The sequence below is a fragment of the Neomonachus schauinslandi genome, chromosome 7 (assembly GCF_002201575.2).
Source record: "Neomonachus schauinslandi chromosome 7, ASM220157v2, whole genome shotgun sequence".
NCBI classification, from domain to species: Eukaryota; Metazoa; Chordata; class Mammalia; order Carnivora; family Phocidae; genus Neomonachus; species Neomonachus schauinslandi.
In genome coordinates, this window is record NC_058409.1 from 38,241,170 (window position 1) to 38,258,721 (window position 17,552).

A 17,552-nucleotide genomic window follows, 5' to 3' on the forward strand; every position below is an offset into this window, starting at 1 on the left:
AGTGCTTTATGTTTTGTAACAAACTTAGATGGCTGGCATACATGAGATGTTTTTCATTTTTTAGATTTTCCAGTGAGCTATAGAGTAAAACTTAGAGGATTTCACTGTTTCCATACTGAAAGGAAAAATGCAAAGTTAATTTTAATCTTTAGTGTCATTAAAGGTAATACCATGGTTAATAGCAAGAGCTGTGAAGTTAAACATGGGTTTGATTTAAGACTATCTGAGCTTTAGTTTGCTCATCTAAACTGCTGGGATAATAACTAGTTCATCCAGTTCATGAGAATTAAATGAGATAATTTATGTTAAATGGTCACTGAGTACTTGTTTTAACTACTGATAGTATTGCTGTAGATCATTAAAGCCATTTAAACTTTAACCTGTTAGAATATTTGCTCAGTACGGGGAATAGCAGTCCATTTTCCCATCACTCCCAGGTCTGTATCTGTGCACATGTTATATGACATTAATATATCTTTGGAACCACCACCTCTCCTGTCCCTCAAAAAGAGGAAATTGTTTGCAAACTCTCTTAAGAGTTTATTGGAGTATCTCTCACATGCTGTTTCCTAAGATATTGAGACTTTCCTGTGGTCTACACTACAGTGAAGCCAGCTTCTTATACTCAGGTTCCTCTACTATTTGATTGACTACACTTACTTTCTGCAGTTGTATAGAGCTGTAGTTAGAATCCTAGATATAAAATACATGTGGCTTCTTAAAATGTCTCAGACTTGGGCACCTGGGTGGCTCAGTTGGTTAAGCGACTGCCTTCGGCTCAGGTCATGATCCTGGAGTCCCGGGATCGAGTCCCACATCGGGCTCCCTGCTCAGAAGGGAGTCTGCTTCTCCCTCTGACCCTCTTCCCTCTCTTGCTATCTGTCTCTCATTCTCTCTCTCTCAAATAAATAAATAAAATCTTTAAAAAAAAAAAATGTCTCAGACTTTTGACTCATTAGTAAAATGGTCTGAGCACAGAAGTGATTTGGAATAGAGGATGGGGAGCAGTATTTAAGCATCCAAGCAGATGTTTATAGTCTCCCTAAACTCCTGTCAGTGCTTATTGTTTCACTGATTCCTGCAAACCGTGTTACTCTGTAATTTAGATGGGGCAGCAGTATTAATATTTCTTTGTAGTTTTCATTTCAAAACTTCTTACTGACTTTAGTCTGTCCAATATTCTTTTATAGTTTTCTAATTGTTTTTCTTTTTGGTAATGTCTGTTGCCATAATATGTGTTAAGAATAGCTTTCTAGTCTTCAGTGAATGGATTTCATTTCCTATAAGAAGACTTGCAGTTCATTTAAGAATAATCAAGATAATGTATTATGCCTGAGGGAATGCAAAAGACCAGAAGTTTGAGGGAGCAGTCTGTGAGAATGTTGAAGATGATAATAAAAATAATAATAAAACAGTTGTCATATCCTCCCTGAATGTTTACTCTGTGCTGTACTCTTAGCTAAGTACTTTCCATATCTTCTGTCGGTTAATCTCTAATTATAGTCTTAGGGAGTATGGGTATTTTTGTTATCTTAATTTTGTGGATAAAGAAACTAAAACACAGATTTAATAGAGGAGTTTGATCAATGGAATAGAATTGAGAGTCTAGAAGTAAACCCATACACCTGTGGTCACTTGATTTTCAACACATGCTCTTGGGGCAGTGGGATAGCCATATGTAAAAGAATGAAATTGGATCCTTACCATATATTAAAATTAACTGAAATTGAATGAAAGTCCTAAGTATAAGAGCTGAAACCACAAAACACTTAGAAGAAACCATACATATAAATCCCTATAACCTTGGATTTGGCAGTGGTTTCTTAAATAAGGCACTAAAAGCACAAGCAACAGAAGAAAAAGTAAATTTGATTTTATGAAAATTGAAAACTTTTGTACCTCAGTAGATACCAACAGAAAGTAGAAAGCCCACAGAATGGGAGAAAATAATTTGCAAAACACATATCTGATATGGGTCTAGTTTCCAGAATATGGAAAGAACTCTTATAATTAAAAAACAGACAAATAGTCTAATTTTTAAATGGACGAAGTATTTGAATAGATTTCTCCAAAGAAAATAAACTGTTAGCCAACAAACAAGCACATGAAAAAGATGCTCAACGTTCCCATTCCTGGGTCTATAACCAAAAAAAAGAAATTTTCAAACAAAAACATGTGCATCAGTGTTCATAAAAACACTATTCACAGTAGCTGAAAGGTGGAAATAATTCAAAGTCCATCACCTGGTAAACAGATCACTGAAATGGTATACCCAAATAGTGAAACAATATTCAGCCATAAAAAGGAGTGAAGTACTGATACATGCTATGCTGCTATCACATGGATGAACCCCAAAAACATGCTCAGTGTAGGAAGCCAAACACAAAAGGCCTTGGTATACTGTGATTGCATATATATGAAATATCTAGAGTAAATAAATCCTTACAGATAGAAAGTAGACAGAAAGGTTGTCAGGCTGTCAGAAAGGCTGAGGGAAGGAAGAAATGAGTGTTTGCCCAGTGGATATGGAGTTTCCTTTTGGAGCAATGAAAATATTTTAGAACTATGTGATGGTGATAGTTGCATAAGTTGTGAATGTACTAAATATATTAATGGTGAGTTTTATGTTTTGTGTATTTTACTCCAGTTGAAACAGTGTTTGTTCACAATGGGATGGAGGCATAATGAAATGAGTGAGGAAGGGAAGTCAGCAAGAATTTGACAGGAAATGCTATCATAGGTGGTTGGATGAGCTAAGAGAAAATTTGGGGAAAAGAGCCTATGTTTTGGCTGTTGACTGAGTAGAGAAAGAACTGTAGTTGAATTGCCTGTTCTCAGTTTTAGCAACCTAGACCCTGATGGTGGTGGAGGTCTCATGACAGTAGCAAATTGGATTCTTGATGAAATTTAAAGCAACATATTACTTAAAAGGTCCAAAATAGTTCTGTCTAAAGGGACTTTCTGCAGTGGTGGAAATGTTCTGTATCTGTGCTATTCAAGTCCAGAAGTCAGTAACCAGCTGAGTTACTGACAGTTGAGTATTTGAAATTGTGCTAGTGCTATTGAGGAGCTAAATATTTAATTTTCATTAATTTTAATTTAAATAGCCACATATGGCTGGTGTCTGCTGGTAGTATATTGAAAAAAAGCTGACCTAGCACATTTCTACCATTACAGAGAGTTTTATAGTACAGTGCTCTGTTGAACAATGTAGGCCTAGAATTCTTAATTAGTTAATATCCTCTCCCATGTCTATAGGAGAGAAACAACTCAGCAGATATGATCATTGCCAATTCAGACTCAATTTGAGGATTCACAATTAGTGAGTTGGGGGACTTTAATGTAGAACTTTAATGTAGAAAGAAAAGACTCAGGATGATGTGCAGTTATCTCTGAAGTTTTTCCACAAAATTTCTAATCTATGCAAGCTGACTTTGTTTCCTACATTTGTAGTAGGAAAACAGGTGTATCTTTGTATAATTTTACATAAAGTATTTTTTTAATACTTGTGTTTTATTTACAGAGGTAAAGAACTCAGAAGAACAGTATAATAAAATAGTAATACCAAATGAGGAAAGTGTCATTATTTATTATAAGATTAGACAGCAGCTTGCCAAACTGGGTAAAGAAATTGAAGAATACATTCATAAACCAAAGTATTGCTTACCATTTCTACAGCCAGGTCGTTTGGTAAAGGTATGTCATTTTTGGGTGAAGATGCTAATTGTTGTTCTATAATAATTATATTATTTTACAGTGTTCACGTGGAATTGATTGGGGTGGGATCATGTGTGAAGACCTTTTAATCTCCACTGATTTTCATTTTGGGGGATATAAATCGAAGGAGACACTTTGGGAATTGACATATAAAATATCTCCAATTATGAAATCAAAAAATAGAAGCAGTTTTAAGCCCTGGATGAATTCATTAGCTATAAAATATTAAAGATTTCATATAGTCTCAGAACAGATACGTCATATCATTTTAGAAATTTGTTTGCCAACGGAGATATTCCTATTGTTGCTGTTTTAGAGGCCTATGATATTTGGTGGTGATTTTTTTTCTTTGGGGTTAATACCTTTTTCCTTAAGTTTAACCAATCTTTCAAAAAATATTTTACCAGGAAAACTCAAAGTTTTATTAGCCTATAATGTGGGCAAGGAAGTCTATAAAATTGCCTTTTGAACATAAATGTTTTTATTTACTTGCTTCCCTTTCTTTTTAGGTAAAGAATGAAGGAGATGATTTTGGCTGGGGAGTAGTGGTAAATTTCTCAAAGAAGTCAAATGTTAAGGTAAACCATTGCCCTTAAGGTAGAATCATATATAAATTTCTAGTAAAAAGTTTTTTCAGACTCATGAAATTGATCAAAGTAGAAATAGCGTTACAGTAAGAGAAGCTATAATAAATTCTGCCATAGGAATTACATTTTTGAATAATCTTAAATTTTGTCTTCAAAGTGCTGTTATTTTCCAAACAACAAATTTTAATTTCATGACAGTTTACATGTCTTCTTTGAATTCATCAGTACTTTTTATAATTTTACTCTTTAAATTGAATATTAGAATTAGTTTCTGATAGGGAAAACTAGAATTTTGATTTAGGTATATAATAGTTGAAGAAAAGGTATTAGAACTAGTTAGGTTTTACTTATTCTCTCTAAGGGAAAACAGTAATAAAGTTGGCTTTGATCATGATTTATATAAATATTTTGAAAAGATTATGTGTAAAATTAAGGAAGATTTTGTTACTGTGTTAGATGAGTGACTATCTTGAAATTAAGTTAGCCACCCTGTGACATTTTGTCTCCCAAATGTCACCTCAGGCAGCATTTTGTATCTCCATGTATATTTTTCTTTATCTTTAAAAATGAATAGTTTGCAGAGCACCTGGGTGGCTTAGTACATTGGGCATCTAATTCTTGATTTCAGCTCAGGTCTTGATCTTGGTCGTGAGTTCAGGCCCCACACTGGGCTCCATGCTGGGTGTGGAGCATCCTTAAAAAAAAAAAAAAAAAAAAAGAACAGTTTGCATAAGATATCTGCATTCTCATAAGGTTGACCATGTTGTGATTTTGTTGTCATTAACTTTGTTCCATCTGGGTATAGAGCAAGTAGGAATTAAGCATTGGGATTGGAAGTTACTCCTGAAATACGTAAATGAATTTAGAGATAATGAAGCCATTTGTTGGGAGAAACAAGTTCATAGGTTTGGGGGCACCTGGGTGGTACATTCGGTTCAGCATCTGCCTTCAGCTCAGGTCATGATCTCAGGGTCCTGGGTTCAAGCCCCGCATCAGGCTCCCTGCTCTGGGGATTCTTCTTCCCTCTCTCCCTCTGCCCCTCTCCTGCTTATGCTCTCTCTCTCAAATAAATAAAATTTCATAGGTTTGTGATGGCTGTTTTGGTGAATGATCTGTGATTAATCCCACTGAGGAACTTCTTAAGGATATTTAGTTTGTTACTACTATTTTGATACATTACCATCTTCATTAGTAATTATAAGATTTGTTTTTTAAGTATTGTCACACTTGTTATCTCATTTGATCCCAATTTAATAAGCGTTCATTGACCACAGACACAAAATCTCTGTGCTTACTCATTTGATGAATAGCAGAAAGCAGATAATGAAAATAAAAGGCAGAATAGTATAAATACTTTAGTAAAGATATAAGTGCATTTGGAGCACAGAGGAGGAAGAAATTATGTCTGAGCTATTAGAGATGGCATCTAATTAGGAAGATAATTTAAAATTTTTAAAGGAACCTTGGAGAATGAGTAGCATTCATTTGATGGATATTTACTGCTGGAGGAGCAGCGATATGCAGCAGGCCCAGAACATTTCAGGTAAAAAGTGAAATCTTTTAGAAATATTGAAGTTAATCACAGAAAATGGTTAAAATATGGATTTGAGTATATTCAGTCTAGGTATCTAAACGTGTGAAAGCACTGGTAGGTGTTCGAAGATTAGTTGGTTGATTGGTTTGCTTGGGTTTAGTTTGGTTGTTTGCTTTTTTAATCTGTTTATTTTTGAGGAAGAGATTGATCTGATCAGAAGTTATTGTATTGACAGTGTTTGAAGGATATTGAAAGAGATAGCATAGTAGATACAAGTTTGTCAATTAAGGAGACAACTCTTTTTGGGTGAGTCGGAAGGAAGATGGTAATAGAATAAGGGTTCAGATGGAGGATACTGAAGAACTAGAATGGACAGTCTTGTTGGGAAATTGGGGGGAGCTTTAGTGATGATAAGATTTCAAACTTAGGTATGTGAAAAGTTGGCTGTATTGAGCCAACAGTATTAAACTGGATAAAGTTTGCCTCTCATTCTGTGTGTTCCCCCCCACCACCTTATTTTAAATATACAGTGAAGTAAAGCTTGGAATTTTAACCTTGACGAAGATTGCATGGGTATTATTCCTTTGAGCCTGACAAGAACTCAGATATGACTTACAGGCTTTTATATTTTCTATTTCACCACCTTTAGCCATGGGAAAACTATAAAATGCTTGCCTACCTCTTCTCCCTTCCAAAGACACACACTATTTTCTTTTGGAATAATTATTAGTAACATAGGTATGATCTTCCTTGAGAAGAACTTGAAAGGATAGTCTTCATTTAAACTTCTGACAGCTATTAAGTTCTGTTTTTCGTGTACAATGAAAAGTGTGGCCGTAAATGCTAAATGTTGTGGTTCCATTCATACTTATATAACCCATGGTGGAAGAGCCTTTGCCAGTTTACTCATTCCATAACTTGTCTGTATCTAAGAGAGTATTGCTAGGGCAGAGTATTTTTACTTGTAGTGTACTGAATCGCTATATATTTCTTTCACTGCAGGTTTTACATTACTTATATGTTTGTTTTTTCAACAGTTTTACTGAGATATTATTTATATACTGTATTGTTTAGTCAGTGACTTTTAGTAAATTCACCATCACCACAATCGATTTTAGAACATTTTCATCCTCTCAGAAGGAAAAGGAAACTTTTGTCATTCCACCCTGTGTTCCCATACCCTCAATCCTGAACAGCTACTAATCTACTCTCTATAGATTGCCTATTCTGAAGATTTCATAAAACTGAATTGTGATATGGTGTTTTGCGACTGGCTTCTTAGCATGTTTCCAGGCTTTAAGCATGTTGTGTATATTAGCACTTTGTTCTTTTTTGTGATTGAATAGCATTCCATTGTACAGATACATGACATTTTGTTTATCCATTCATGAGTTGATAGACATTTGGATTGTTTCTACCTCTGGGCAATTATGAATAATGCCCCTATAAACATCGATGTCTGAGTTTTTATGTGGACATAGTTTTCATTTCTCTTGGGAGTGAAATTGCTGGATCCTGTGGATACCATATAACCATTTAAAGAACTGCCAGGTTGTTTTCTAAAGTGGCTGCACCATTTCGCATTCCCATTAACAATGTATGATGGTTTTTATTTCTTCACATTCTCACCAACACTTAATATCTGACTTTTTGATTACACTCAGTATATAGTGGTATCTCATTGTGGTCTTGATTTGTATTTCCCTGATGACTAATATTGCCAAGGATCTTTTTATGTGCTTATTGGCCATTTGTATATTCTTTGGAGAGGTGTTTTCAGCTCTTTTGCCCACCCACATTCAAATTGAGTTGTCATTTTATTACTAAGTTATATGAGTTCTTTATGATATTTGATTTCCAGATATTTATCTCCCATTTTGTGGATTATTTTTACTTTCTTGATAGTGTCCTTTGAAGCACAAGTTTTTAATTTTGATGTAATTCAAATTAAATCTTTTTTTTTCCTTGTTACTCATGGTTTTGATGTCATATATAAAAATTAACTGCCAACATCAAAGTCATGAAGATTTACCTCTGTGTTTTCTTCTAAGACTTTTTTTTTTTTTTAATGCTACCATGCAATGAAACTTTCATTAACATTTTGAACAGCTATTGAGAAAACCAGTGATTCAGCTATTACTGAAACTGGTAATTTCTAAACTTAAATTGGGGCAAATGGCTATAGTGCAGAGCAATGCCATCATTGGGCACTATGAATTCAAGACTGAAGAATTAACAGCCACCCCTCATATGGAGAACCAGGTGGAGAGTTGACTCTTTCTGGATATTGTAATCAGAAAGAGTGCGGCCATCTTCCATCTGCTTGCTGGCAAAGATAAGCCTCTGCTGGTCAGGGGGGATGCCCTCTTTATATTGGATATTCGCCTTCACATTTTCAATGGTGTCACTGGGCTCCACCTCCAGGGTGATGGTCTTGCCGGTTAGGGTCTTCACGAAGATCTGCATGCCACCTCTCAGGTGCAGAACCAGGTGCAGGGTCGACTCTTTCTGGATGTTATAATCAGAAAGAGTGCGGCCATCTTCCAGCTGCTTGCCTGCAAAAATGAGCCTCTGCTGGTCAGGGGGGATGCCCTCTTTATCTTGGATCTTGGCCTTCACATTTTCGATGATGTCACTGGGCTCCACCTCCAGGGGGATGGTCTTGCCGGTTAGGGTCTTCACGAAGATCTGCATTTTGACCTGCTAGCGAATGCAAGGACACTGGATGCAATCACGTTGAGTCACCCAGATGCGAAGACACCAACACCTGACAATGCCAGCCGCTCTTCTAAGAGTTTTATAGTTTTACCTATTATATTTGGGTCCCTGACCCATTTTCAGTTAATTTTTGTATGTGGTATAAGGTAAGGGTCCAGCTTCATTCTTGTCCTAGCCCTGGTTACTGGAAAACTCTTTCCTCATTAAATGATCATGTCATCCTCGTCAAAACTCAGAAGATCGTAGACTTTATTTTAGACTTTCAGTTCCATTCCATTGACCTCTATGTCCGTCCCAGTGCCGGTACCATATGGTCTTCATTTACCATATCTTTGTAATTAAGTTTCAAAAAAAATAGATTTATGAGTTCTCCAACTTTGTTCTTCTTTTCAAGATTGTTTTGGCTATTCTGGGATCCTTACAGTTTCATATGAATTTGATGATCTGCTTGTCAGTTTTTACAAAGAAGTCAGCTGGGATTCTGAGAGGGCTTACACTGAGTCTGTGTATCAGCTTGAAGAATATTGCTGTCTTAACATAATTGAGTCTTTCAGTCATGAACACAGCTTGTTTTCCCTCATATTTACAGACTTTTTTTTTTCTTTTTTAAAGATTTTTGAGAGAGAACGCACGCAAGCTTGGGGTGGGAGGCAGAGCATACTCCCCGCTGAGCGAGGAGCTGGACATGGGGCTCCATTTCACAACCCTGAGATCATTCATGACCCTCGCTGAAATCAGGAGTCGGTTGCTTAACCGGCTGAGCCACCCAGGCGCCCCTTATTTAGATATTCTTATTTGGTAATTTATTGTTTTTCAAGTATAAATTTTACACTTTTTTTCTGTATACAAGACCATGTTGTGTCTGCAAATAGAGATGGTTTTCTCCCTTTTCAATGTGGATGCATTTTAGTTTTTTTTGCCTACTTGTTATGGCTAAAACCTCAAGTACAATATTAATACAGCTGATGAGAGCAGATATCCTAGTCTTTTTCCAAATTTAGGGGGGAAACATCCAGTGTTTATCCATTATGAATGATGTTAGCTCTGGGTTTTTAAGTGTCCTTTACCAAGTTGAGGAAGTTTCTTTCTATTCATAATTTGTTGAGTATTTTTGTTATGAAAGATTGTTGTATTTTGTCAAATGCTTTTTATGTACCTATTCAGATAATCAGGTAGTTGTTTTTAATTCCATTTGGCATTTATTTTGATGTGGTATATTAGGTTAATTGATTTTTAAATGTTAAATCAACTTTGGATTCCTGGATAAATCCCACTTGGTCATGCTGCATTATTCATTTTATTTGTTGCTGGATTCATTTTGCTAGTATATTGCAGAAGACTTTTGCATCTACATTCGCAGGAGATACCAGTCTATAGTTTTCTTGGGATGTTTTTGTCTGGGTTTGGTTAACAGGTTAGTGCTGGCCTCATAATGAATTTGGATGTGTTCCCCTTCTCTTCTCTTTTTTGACAAGTTTTTGAAGAAATGGTATTAATTTTTTTTTAATTGGAAGACTTTGGCAGTGAGAACACCTGGGCCTGGGCTTTTCTTTGAGTGTAGTTTATGATTATTAAGTCAGTTTTATAGGGTCTGTTCAGATTGTTTATTTCTTCTTGGGTCAATTTCAGTGATTTGCTTTCTTAGAAATTAATCCATTTCATCTTAGTTACCTAATTTACTTGTATATAATTGTTCATGATATTAATTTATAATCCTTTTTATTTCCAGAAGGTGGTTAGTAAATGTCCCCTCCTTCATTTCTCATTCTAATAATTTGAATCTTTCGTCTAGCTAAATGTCAATTTTGTTGATCTCAAAGAACCAGCTTTTGGTTTCATTGATTTTTCTATTTTTCAATTTCATTAATTTCTGCTCCATTTTTGTTAATCCTTATATCTGCTAGCTTCAGTTTTAGTTTTCTGTTCTTTTTTTATTGTCTTAAGGTAAGAGGTCAGGTTATCAATTTGAAATCTTTCTTCCAGTTTAATACAGGCATTTATGCCTGTAAATTCCTCTCCAGGGTAATAGTTTATCTGCATCCCATAAGTTTTGGTATATTTTTCTTCATTTTCATTTACTTCCAAGTATTTTCTAATTTCTCTTTTGATTTCTTCTTTGACCCACTGGCTATTTAGGAGTGCGTTAATTTCCATATATTCATGAAATTCCCAAATTTCTGTTTTTGATTTCTGATGTCATTCCTTTCTTGTTTGAGAAATAATTGGCATTATTTCAGTCCTTTTGAATTTATTGAAATTTGTTTAATGGCCTGACATATGGTCTATCCTGCAGAATGTTTATATACAGTTGAGAAGAATGTATATTCTGTTTTGGGTGAGATATTCTATAGATGTCTGTTAGGTCTGGTTCGTTTATGGTGTTGTTCAAGTCTTCTGTTTCTTTTCTTGCAGATCTTTTGTCTATTCGTTCTGTGCATTAAAGTAAGGTATTGAAGACTCAACTATTATTATTGAATTTCTGTTTCTCCCTTCATTTCTGTCAATTAAAGTGTGTCTCCTATAGACCGCATAGTTGGATCTTTTTTAATTCAGTCTGAAAAACCTCTGCCTCTTTTTAGGGTTCCTTAATCAGTTGGTTAATCTATTCACATTTAGTGTTATTGATATCGTTTAATTTATGGCTGTCATTGTGCTTTTTGTTTCTATAGTTTCATTTCTTTTGTTTTTCTAGTCTTCCTTTACTGCTTTCTTTTGCATTAAGTGCTTATGTTCTAACATAACATTTCAGCTTTTTTTTTTTTCAGTTTATTTTAATGATTTCTTTCTCTACTTTTTATATTTTTTTCTCTACATCTCTATTTTTTGTTTTTTTCTTAGTGGTTGTTAGGGCCTTTCATATCCAGTATTTCCATGTTAACTTAATAGAATAAGTTTCAGATTTATACTGAATTCCAATGATATGTAGAGACATTATTCCCATATACATTTGTTCCATTTTCCCTCTTTTTGTCATATAATCTATGTTACAAACCCAACAATACGTGCTATAATTATTACTTAATATGATTTTATGATTTATAAAGAAGCTTAGAGAAGAAAGAGCAAGTATTTATAGCTTTTGTGTATTAATCTCATTATTTATCATTTCTGGTTTATTTTATTGGATCCTATGGATTCAAGTTACCATCTGGAGTTTTTGCCTTAGCTCAGTACAACTTTGCTCCTACCCACCTCCTTTGTGCCATTATTGGAAAATATACTACATTCCTATATGTTGCAGACTTAACAATTCAATATATATGTATTATTTCATTTTTAAATCATTTAGTAGAAAAAGAAATAATTTTTATACTGTCTTTTATAGTTACATAATTACCTTTACCAGTGCTCTGTTTATTCATGTAGATTCAGATTAATGTCTAGTATCACTTGCTTTCAGCCTCAAGAATTTCTCGTATTTTTTATAAAGTGGGTTCTGCTAGCAACAAATTCTCTGTTTTTATATGGGAATATCTGTTTTTGAAAGATAACTTTGGTGTATTTATAGATTCTTGGTTAACAAGTGTTTTTCTGTGAATATGCCAATCCACTGCCTTCTGGTCTCCATTGTTTTTGCTGAGAAGTTTCTGCTGTTAATCTTATTGTGGTCCCCTGTAAGAGGGGAATCTTTTTTTTTTTTTCCTCTTGCTGATTTCAAGATTCTCTCCTTTGTTTTGGCTTTCTGCATTTTTATTATGATGTGTCTCTGCTCATCTCTTTATATTTATTTTACTCGGAGTCCATTGAATTTCCCGAGTATGTAGATTAATATTTTTCAGTTAATTTGGGATATTTTCAGCCATTATTTCATCAGATATTTTTTCATCTCTTTCTGTCTTCTCCTGGTACTCACTTCTCCTGGTACCCATACTTATGGGTATATTATTGTACTTATTGGTATGCTACATTTGTCTGAGGTTCTGTTCATTGTCTCCTTTTTTATTCCCCATTTTTTGGGTTATGTAATCTATCAGGCTATGTACAGATGTGCTGCTGCTTTCTTCTGCTACTTCAGATCTCTTGAGCCCCTCTAGTGATTTCTTTCATTTCAGGCATACGTGTACTTATGAATTCAAGAATTTCCTTTTTGGTGGTTTTTATCACATCTATCTCTTTATTGCTATTCTCTATTTGATATGACATTGTTATTTTACCTTCCTTTACTTCTTTAATTATGATTCCCTTAGTTGTTTGAAAATATTTATACTGGCTTCATTTAAGTCTTTGTTTAATCCAGTATCTGGTCACTCTCACAGGCATTTTCTTCTGTTACCTGCTTTTTTCTGGTACTTAGGTCTGGAATCATACTTTTCTGTTGATGTCTTACAATTTTTTCTTTGAAATTGGACATTTTAAATAATATATTGTAGTACTCTTGGAACTGGTCCCTCCTTCCCTCCCCTCACACAGGTACATTGTTATTTGCTTGTTTATTAGTTTAGTCATTAGCTCGATTGAGTGAAGTCTGTTCCACCCCCACTCATAACCTTCTTCCTTTTGAGTGACACTTTAGGACCTGTGGACTACATGAAGCATGGAGGCAGTATCCTCAAATCCTTTTTTTTTTTTTTTAAGATTTTATTTACTTAGAGAGCATGTATGGTGGGGGTGCTGAGAGAGAGGGAGACCAGCAGACCCCTGCTGAGTGGGGAGCCCCACGTGGGGTAATCCCAGGACCCTGAGATCATGACCTGAGCTGAAATCAAGAGTAGGATGCTTAACCAACTGAGAGACCCAGGTGCCCTAAGCATCAGGTCTTTATAGCTCGCCTCTCCCAGCGTGACAGCAATGCCTTAAAGGCAGGGTAAACAAGGGCAGTTGAGGCCCCAGTATTCTTAGCATGAGGCCCCAGTATTCTTAGCAGTACCACACCTAAGATAGAGTCTCTGGCCAACCATTGATGGCTGGGCAGAAGAAGGGTGTCCCCACCACTCAGCCTCACTTGCCCAGAACTTTTGCTCATTAGTGGGTGGGAGCAGGATAAGAAATGCTGCCATCCTATGCCTTCTGGAAAGATTGCCCTCCAACTAAGAGCTGCAGGGAGAGGGAGCCCTACTGTGTTTTTGCTTCACTAGTCTGCACTTTTTGTCTTGCTGAGCTAGGAGAAATGAGGTGGGAGTGATCTTGGTTTAGATATCAGACTTACGTTGTTCCTAATGAATTTTGTGGACTTTGTTGAATAGATGTTTCTTCACTTGCTATGTGCCCTTAGAACCATTTCCAGAGACTTTACATGGTTGGTTTTTTAGAACTTTCTCAAGTTTGCTAGGGAGCTGGGTGTGTGATGCACTACTCATGCTGTCATGCTGGTAATTGATCTCAGGTTTTATATTTTTAAGGGAGAAAAATTATACCTAACATAATTATAATTACATTTGCACACACATACATAGTGAACAAGTTTTTAAGTGATTTACCTCTCTTGGTCCTTAATCCATGTATAAAAGTAGTGCCAGCTGATGAGAATTCTTTTAGGCAAATAATGAAATGGGGAATAGAGAAGAACACATTTCACTTTTTTTTTCTGCTTAAATTGGTGGTGAAACTGATTTCTCCACTGAATTGCTTACATTTGTTCACTAAAAACATGAAATACTTTTTTTATTGATTTTGTAATCTAGGCCAGAATACTAATACAGAGATTTTTGTGGTTAATAGGGTTTGGTGTAGAGACAGGAAAAATACACACTAAGGAAGAAGATATTTGAAGCATTTTAAAGGATAAAAATGTGATTGTCACTATTTATTTTATATTGTTTCTTTACATTCTACAAACTTGAAATTTTCATCAAAATTATATTTTAATCTGATAATTTCCACTTATAGTATGGAATTGGCCACATTTTAAAAGGAATGAAAAGTTAGGAAAAAGAAAGTTCAATTATATGTTTAGGAAGTTAAAAATAAGGACATAGGTGTAAAAATTAAAAGAATTTATACTAAGACAATCATTAAGCCAACTAGAATATTTAGTAACTATTTTCTTATGTGAAGGATGACATTGTTGATCCACCTTTACCACAGTGTAGAGCTTAGAAGTAGTTCAGTGAGAACGATTTTACAATCTTCTTTTTTTTTTCTTTTTGATAGAAAGCATGCAAGCAGGGGGAGGGACAAAGGGAGAGGGAGAGAGAGTCTTAAGCAGGCCTCATGCTCAGCACAGAGCCCAACTCTGAAATCATGACTTGAGCCAAAATCAAGTCAGATGCTTAATCAACTGAGCCACATGGGCGCCCCGAATTATTTTATAATCTTTAAGAAATATTTTTAACAGCAAATTTCCACGTAATGCCCCAATACAGAGTCTTTGAAGTGTGCTCCCATAGTAACACTTAAGGATATCTCTGTAATGTGAGTGATTTTGGTAGCTTTACATAGATATACTTGAGTTCCAATGGTCACTTCTTTGATTGTTTTAGCTTACAGAGGAAGAATATTAAATTTAAAAATAAAATCTATAGAATTGGAACTAAACCCAACAAGACAGTTTTAGATTATCTAGATACATTACAGATTGTTCATAAATCGTAGATTATTTTTGTTTAAATACTCGTCACCTAACACTTTGGAGTTAATTCATTCATCAAACTGGAATGTATCTTACACAGAGGGATTTTTCCCCTCCGGAAGCAAAGATAACAGTCATTGATTCTCCTTACAGTCTTTTGTCTCCTGGAAGATTAACAGTTGGGTCATAACTTCTTAGCTCATTGTTTTATAAAATCATTTTATATTGACTAAGCTTTACATAAATACATAATCTTTGCAGCTACAGACTTAATTGAAAATACTATTCAGCTTTGGTTTGTGTCTATACCAAAATGAAGAATGTTTTGATGAAACTTATTTTAAAATAACCATATTTTGGGGGAAAAAAAGTATGTGGAGAAAAACACTGGGTTTTGAGGAATGGAGCTTATGTATTCAGAAATTTGAATTCAGTAATTTAAGATAATTATGGTTGTATTTTTGGTTTGTATTTGGAAACGTATTTGTTAAGCGATTGGTAGTTTAGTGCAGAAATAGATCATAGGTATGAGTTTGTCATTTCTTGAAAGTTTTTCAGTTTTGAACAGTAACTGTGCCTAGGGGATACCAAGCAGTTAATTCTTTGACGTGTTCGCTCCTCAATCAAAATAACTTTCCTTTTATCTATTTTATGCAAAAGGATCACTCAAATAATTAAATTAAAAAGACCAAAGAAAAATATCTTTTTGCTATTTGAAAGATACTGCTGTTAAGCAAATTATCATAAATTACAGATGTAATTAATCCTTGGTTCTTGAGAATCATGTTTTTATTAGAGAATATAAAAGACAAAAGTTTTTAAATAAAATTATATAAAACCATATTATAGAGGTGCCAGTGTACTAGGCAATAATCTACGTTCAGTTTAATTTTCATGTTGTTTAATTAGGATAATTTGAAGATACAGTTTTATTTTCTGAAACTGTTGATTTCTTATGGTTTCTTTTTCTAATTCTATTATAATATTAAAATTACAAACTAATCATTGGAAACTTAAAATGGCATTTTATGTCAATTAATGACTCATACTATTTTTTTTTAAGATTTATTTTAGAGAGAGCGTGAGCAGGGAAATGGGCAGAGGGAGGACAGCTCATACTATTTAAATTCATAAGTATCAAGTCTACAGCCATACCACCCTGAACACACACACACACAATCTCATCTGAATTCATAAGTATCAAGTAATTTCTATGTTTTCTCATCCAATGGAGCATGTTGAAGGATGAAGGACAGCCTTCATTTCATGAAATAAACATTTACTGTGCAGTATGTGCCATTCATAATGCTAAATGCTGAGAACATAGTCCCTGTACCAATGGAACTTAAAATTTGTGGGCCAGTATTTAATAATGAGCTTCTTTTATCTTATTTTCTTCTAGCCTAATTCTGGTGAACTGGATCCTTTATATGTAGTTGAAGTACTCCTGCGCTGTAGCAAAGAAAGTCTGAAAAATTCAGCTACTGAGGCTGCAAAACCAGCTAAACCTGATGAGAAAGGAGAGATGCAGGTTTGCACTTTATTTTTCATCTTCAGATTTCAAATATTTTTTGAATTATTTATAATCATTAGATTTCCTGAGTATGATTATAATGAACATACTATCTTGATTTCTAAGTGGGAAGATTTCAAGGCTTTTAAAGGTATGTTAAAGCCATCTAAAATATCAGAAGGGTGATTAATGAGATTAAAGCTCTGTTTCTATTATCAGATTGTGGTCAGGTAAATAATGAAGTGAAAGATAAAGAGAATTTAATAATAAATTTTCACATGAAGTTGAATTTTACTTGAACTATAATGATGTTTTATCATTTTTGTGATGAAGTAACTTTGCAGTTTTACATCATCCATGCTGTTTATTACATTCATATGAAATACTGAAGCAATAATTTGATAATTAAAAACCCTGCATAAGTTTCCTAAGTTGCAGCCATTTAATTTACATGTGCTTTTAACAGAATTTTAGTTGAAGCATAGTTGACATATAATATTATATTAATCTGAGGGGTGCAACACAGTGACCAGCATTTATATATACTAGAAATGCTCAAAAAGGGGCACCTGGGTGGCTCAGTCGTTAAGCGTCTGCCTTCTGCTCAGGTCATGATCGTAGGGTCCTGGGATTGAGCCCCGCATTGGGCTCCCCGCTCTGCAGGAAGCCTGCTTCTCCCTCTCCCACTCCCCCTGCTTGTGTTCCCTCTCTTGCTTTTAACATAATAACCATGTTGCATGCACATGACAAGATTTGCATCCATCCATATTGTTGCACATGACAAGATTTCATTCTTTTTTATGTCTGAGTAATATTACTGTGTGTGTGTGTGTGTGTGTGTGTAACACATATTCTATTCTTTATCCATTCATCTATTAATGGACAGATTGCTTTTATATCTTGGCTGTTGTATATAATGCTGCGATAAACATAGGGTGCATATATCTTTTCAAATTAGTGTATTCATTTTTTTAG

The 17,552-nt window shown here is 34.7% G+C and overlaps 2 protein-coding genes across 2 annotated transcripts in view; one reads left to right on the top strand and one right to left on the bottom strand.

Annotated features, from left to right (window-relative positions):
* The window catches only part of MTREX (Mtr4 exosome RNA helicase), a 113,801-nt gene that overhangs the window by 53,641 nt on the left and 42,608 nt on the right, over nucleotides 1–17,552 (top strand). Inside the window, exons 17-19 of the mRNA XM_044916769.1 lie at nucleotides 3,524–3,696; nucleotides 4,227–4,295; nucleotides 16,467–16,595. Coding sequence (XP_044772704.1) covers nucleotides 3,524–3,696; nucleotides 4,227–4,295; nucleotides 16,467–16,595 — 371 coding nt within the window. The remainder of the gene's footprint in view (nucleotides 1–3,523; nucleotides 3,697–4,226; nucleotides 4,296–16,466; nucleotides 16,596–17,552) is intronic.
* On the bottom strand, nucleotides 7,965–8,625 carry UBB (ubiquitin B). The gene has a single exon (XM_044916771.1). It carries the CDS (start codon nucleotides 8,530–8,532, stop codon nucleotides 8,071–8,073), a length of 462 nt encoding a protein of 153 aa, XP_044772706.1. The 5' UTR covers nucleotides 8,533–8,625; the 3' UTR covers nucleotides 7,965–8,070.

Coding starts and splice junctions, on each gene's coding strand:
- UBB (XM_044916771.1), bottom strand. CDS start 8,532: ATGCAGATCTTCGTGAAGACCCTAACCGGCAAGACCATCCCCCTGGAG.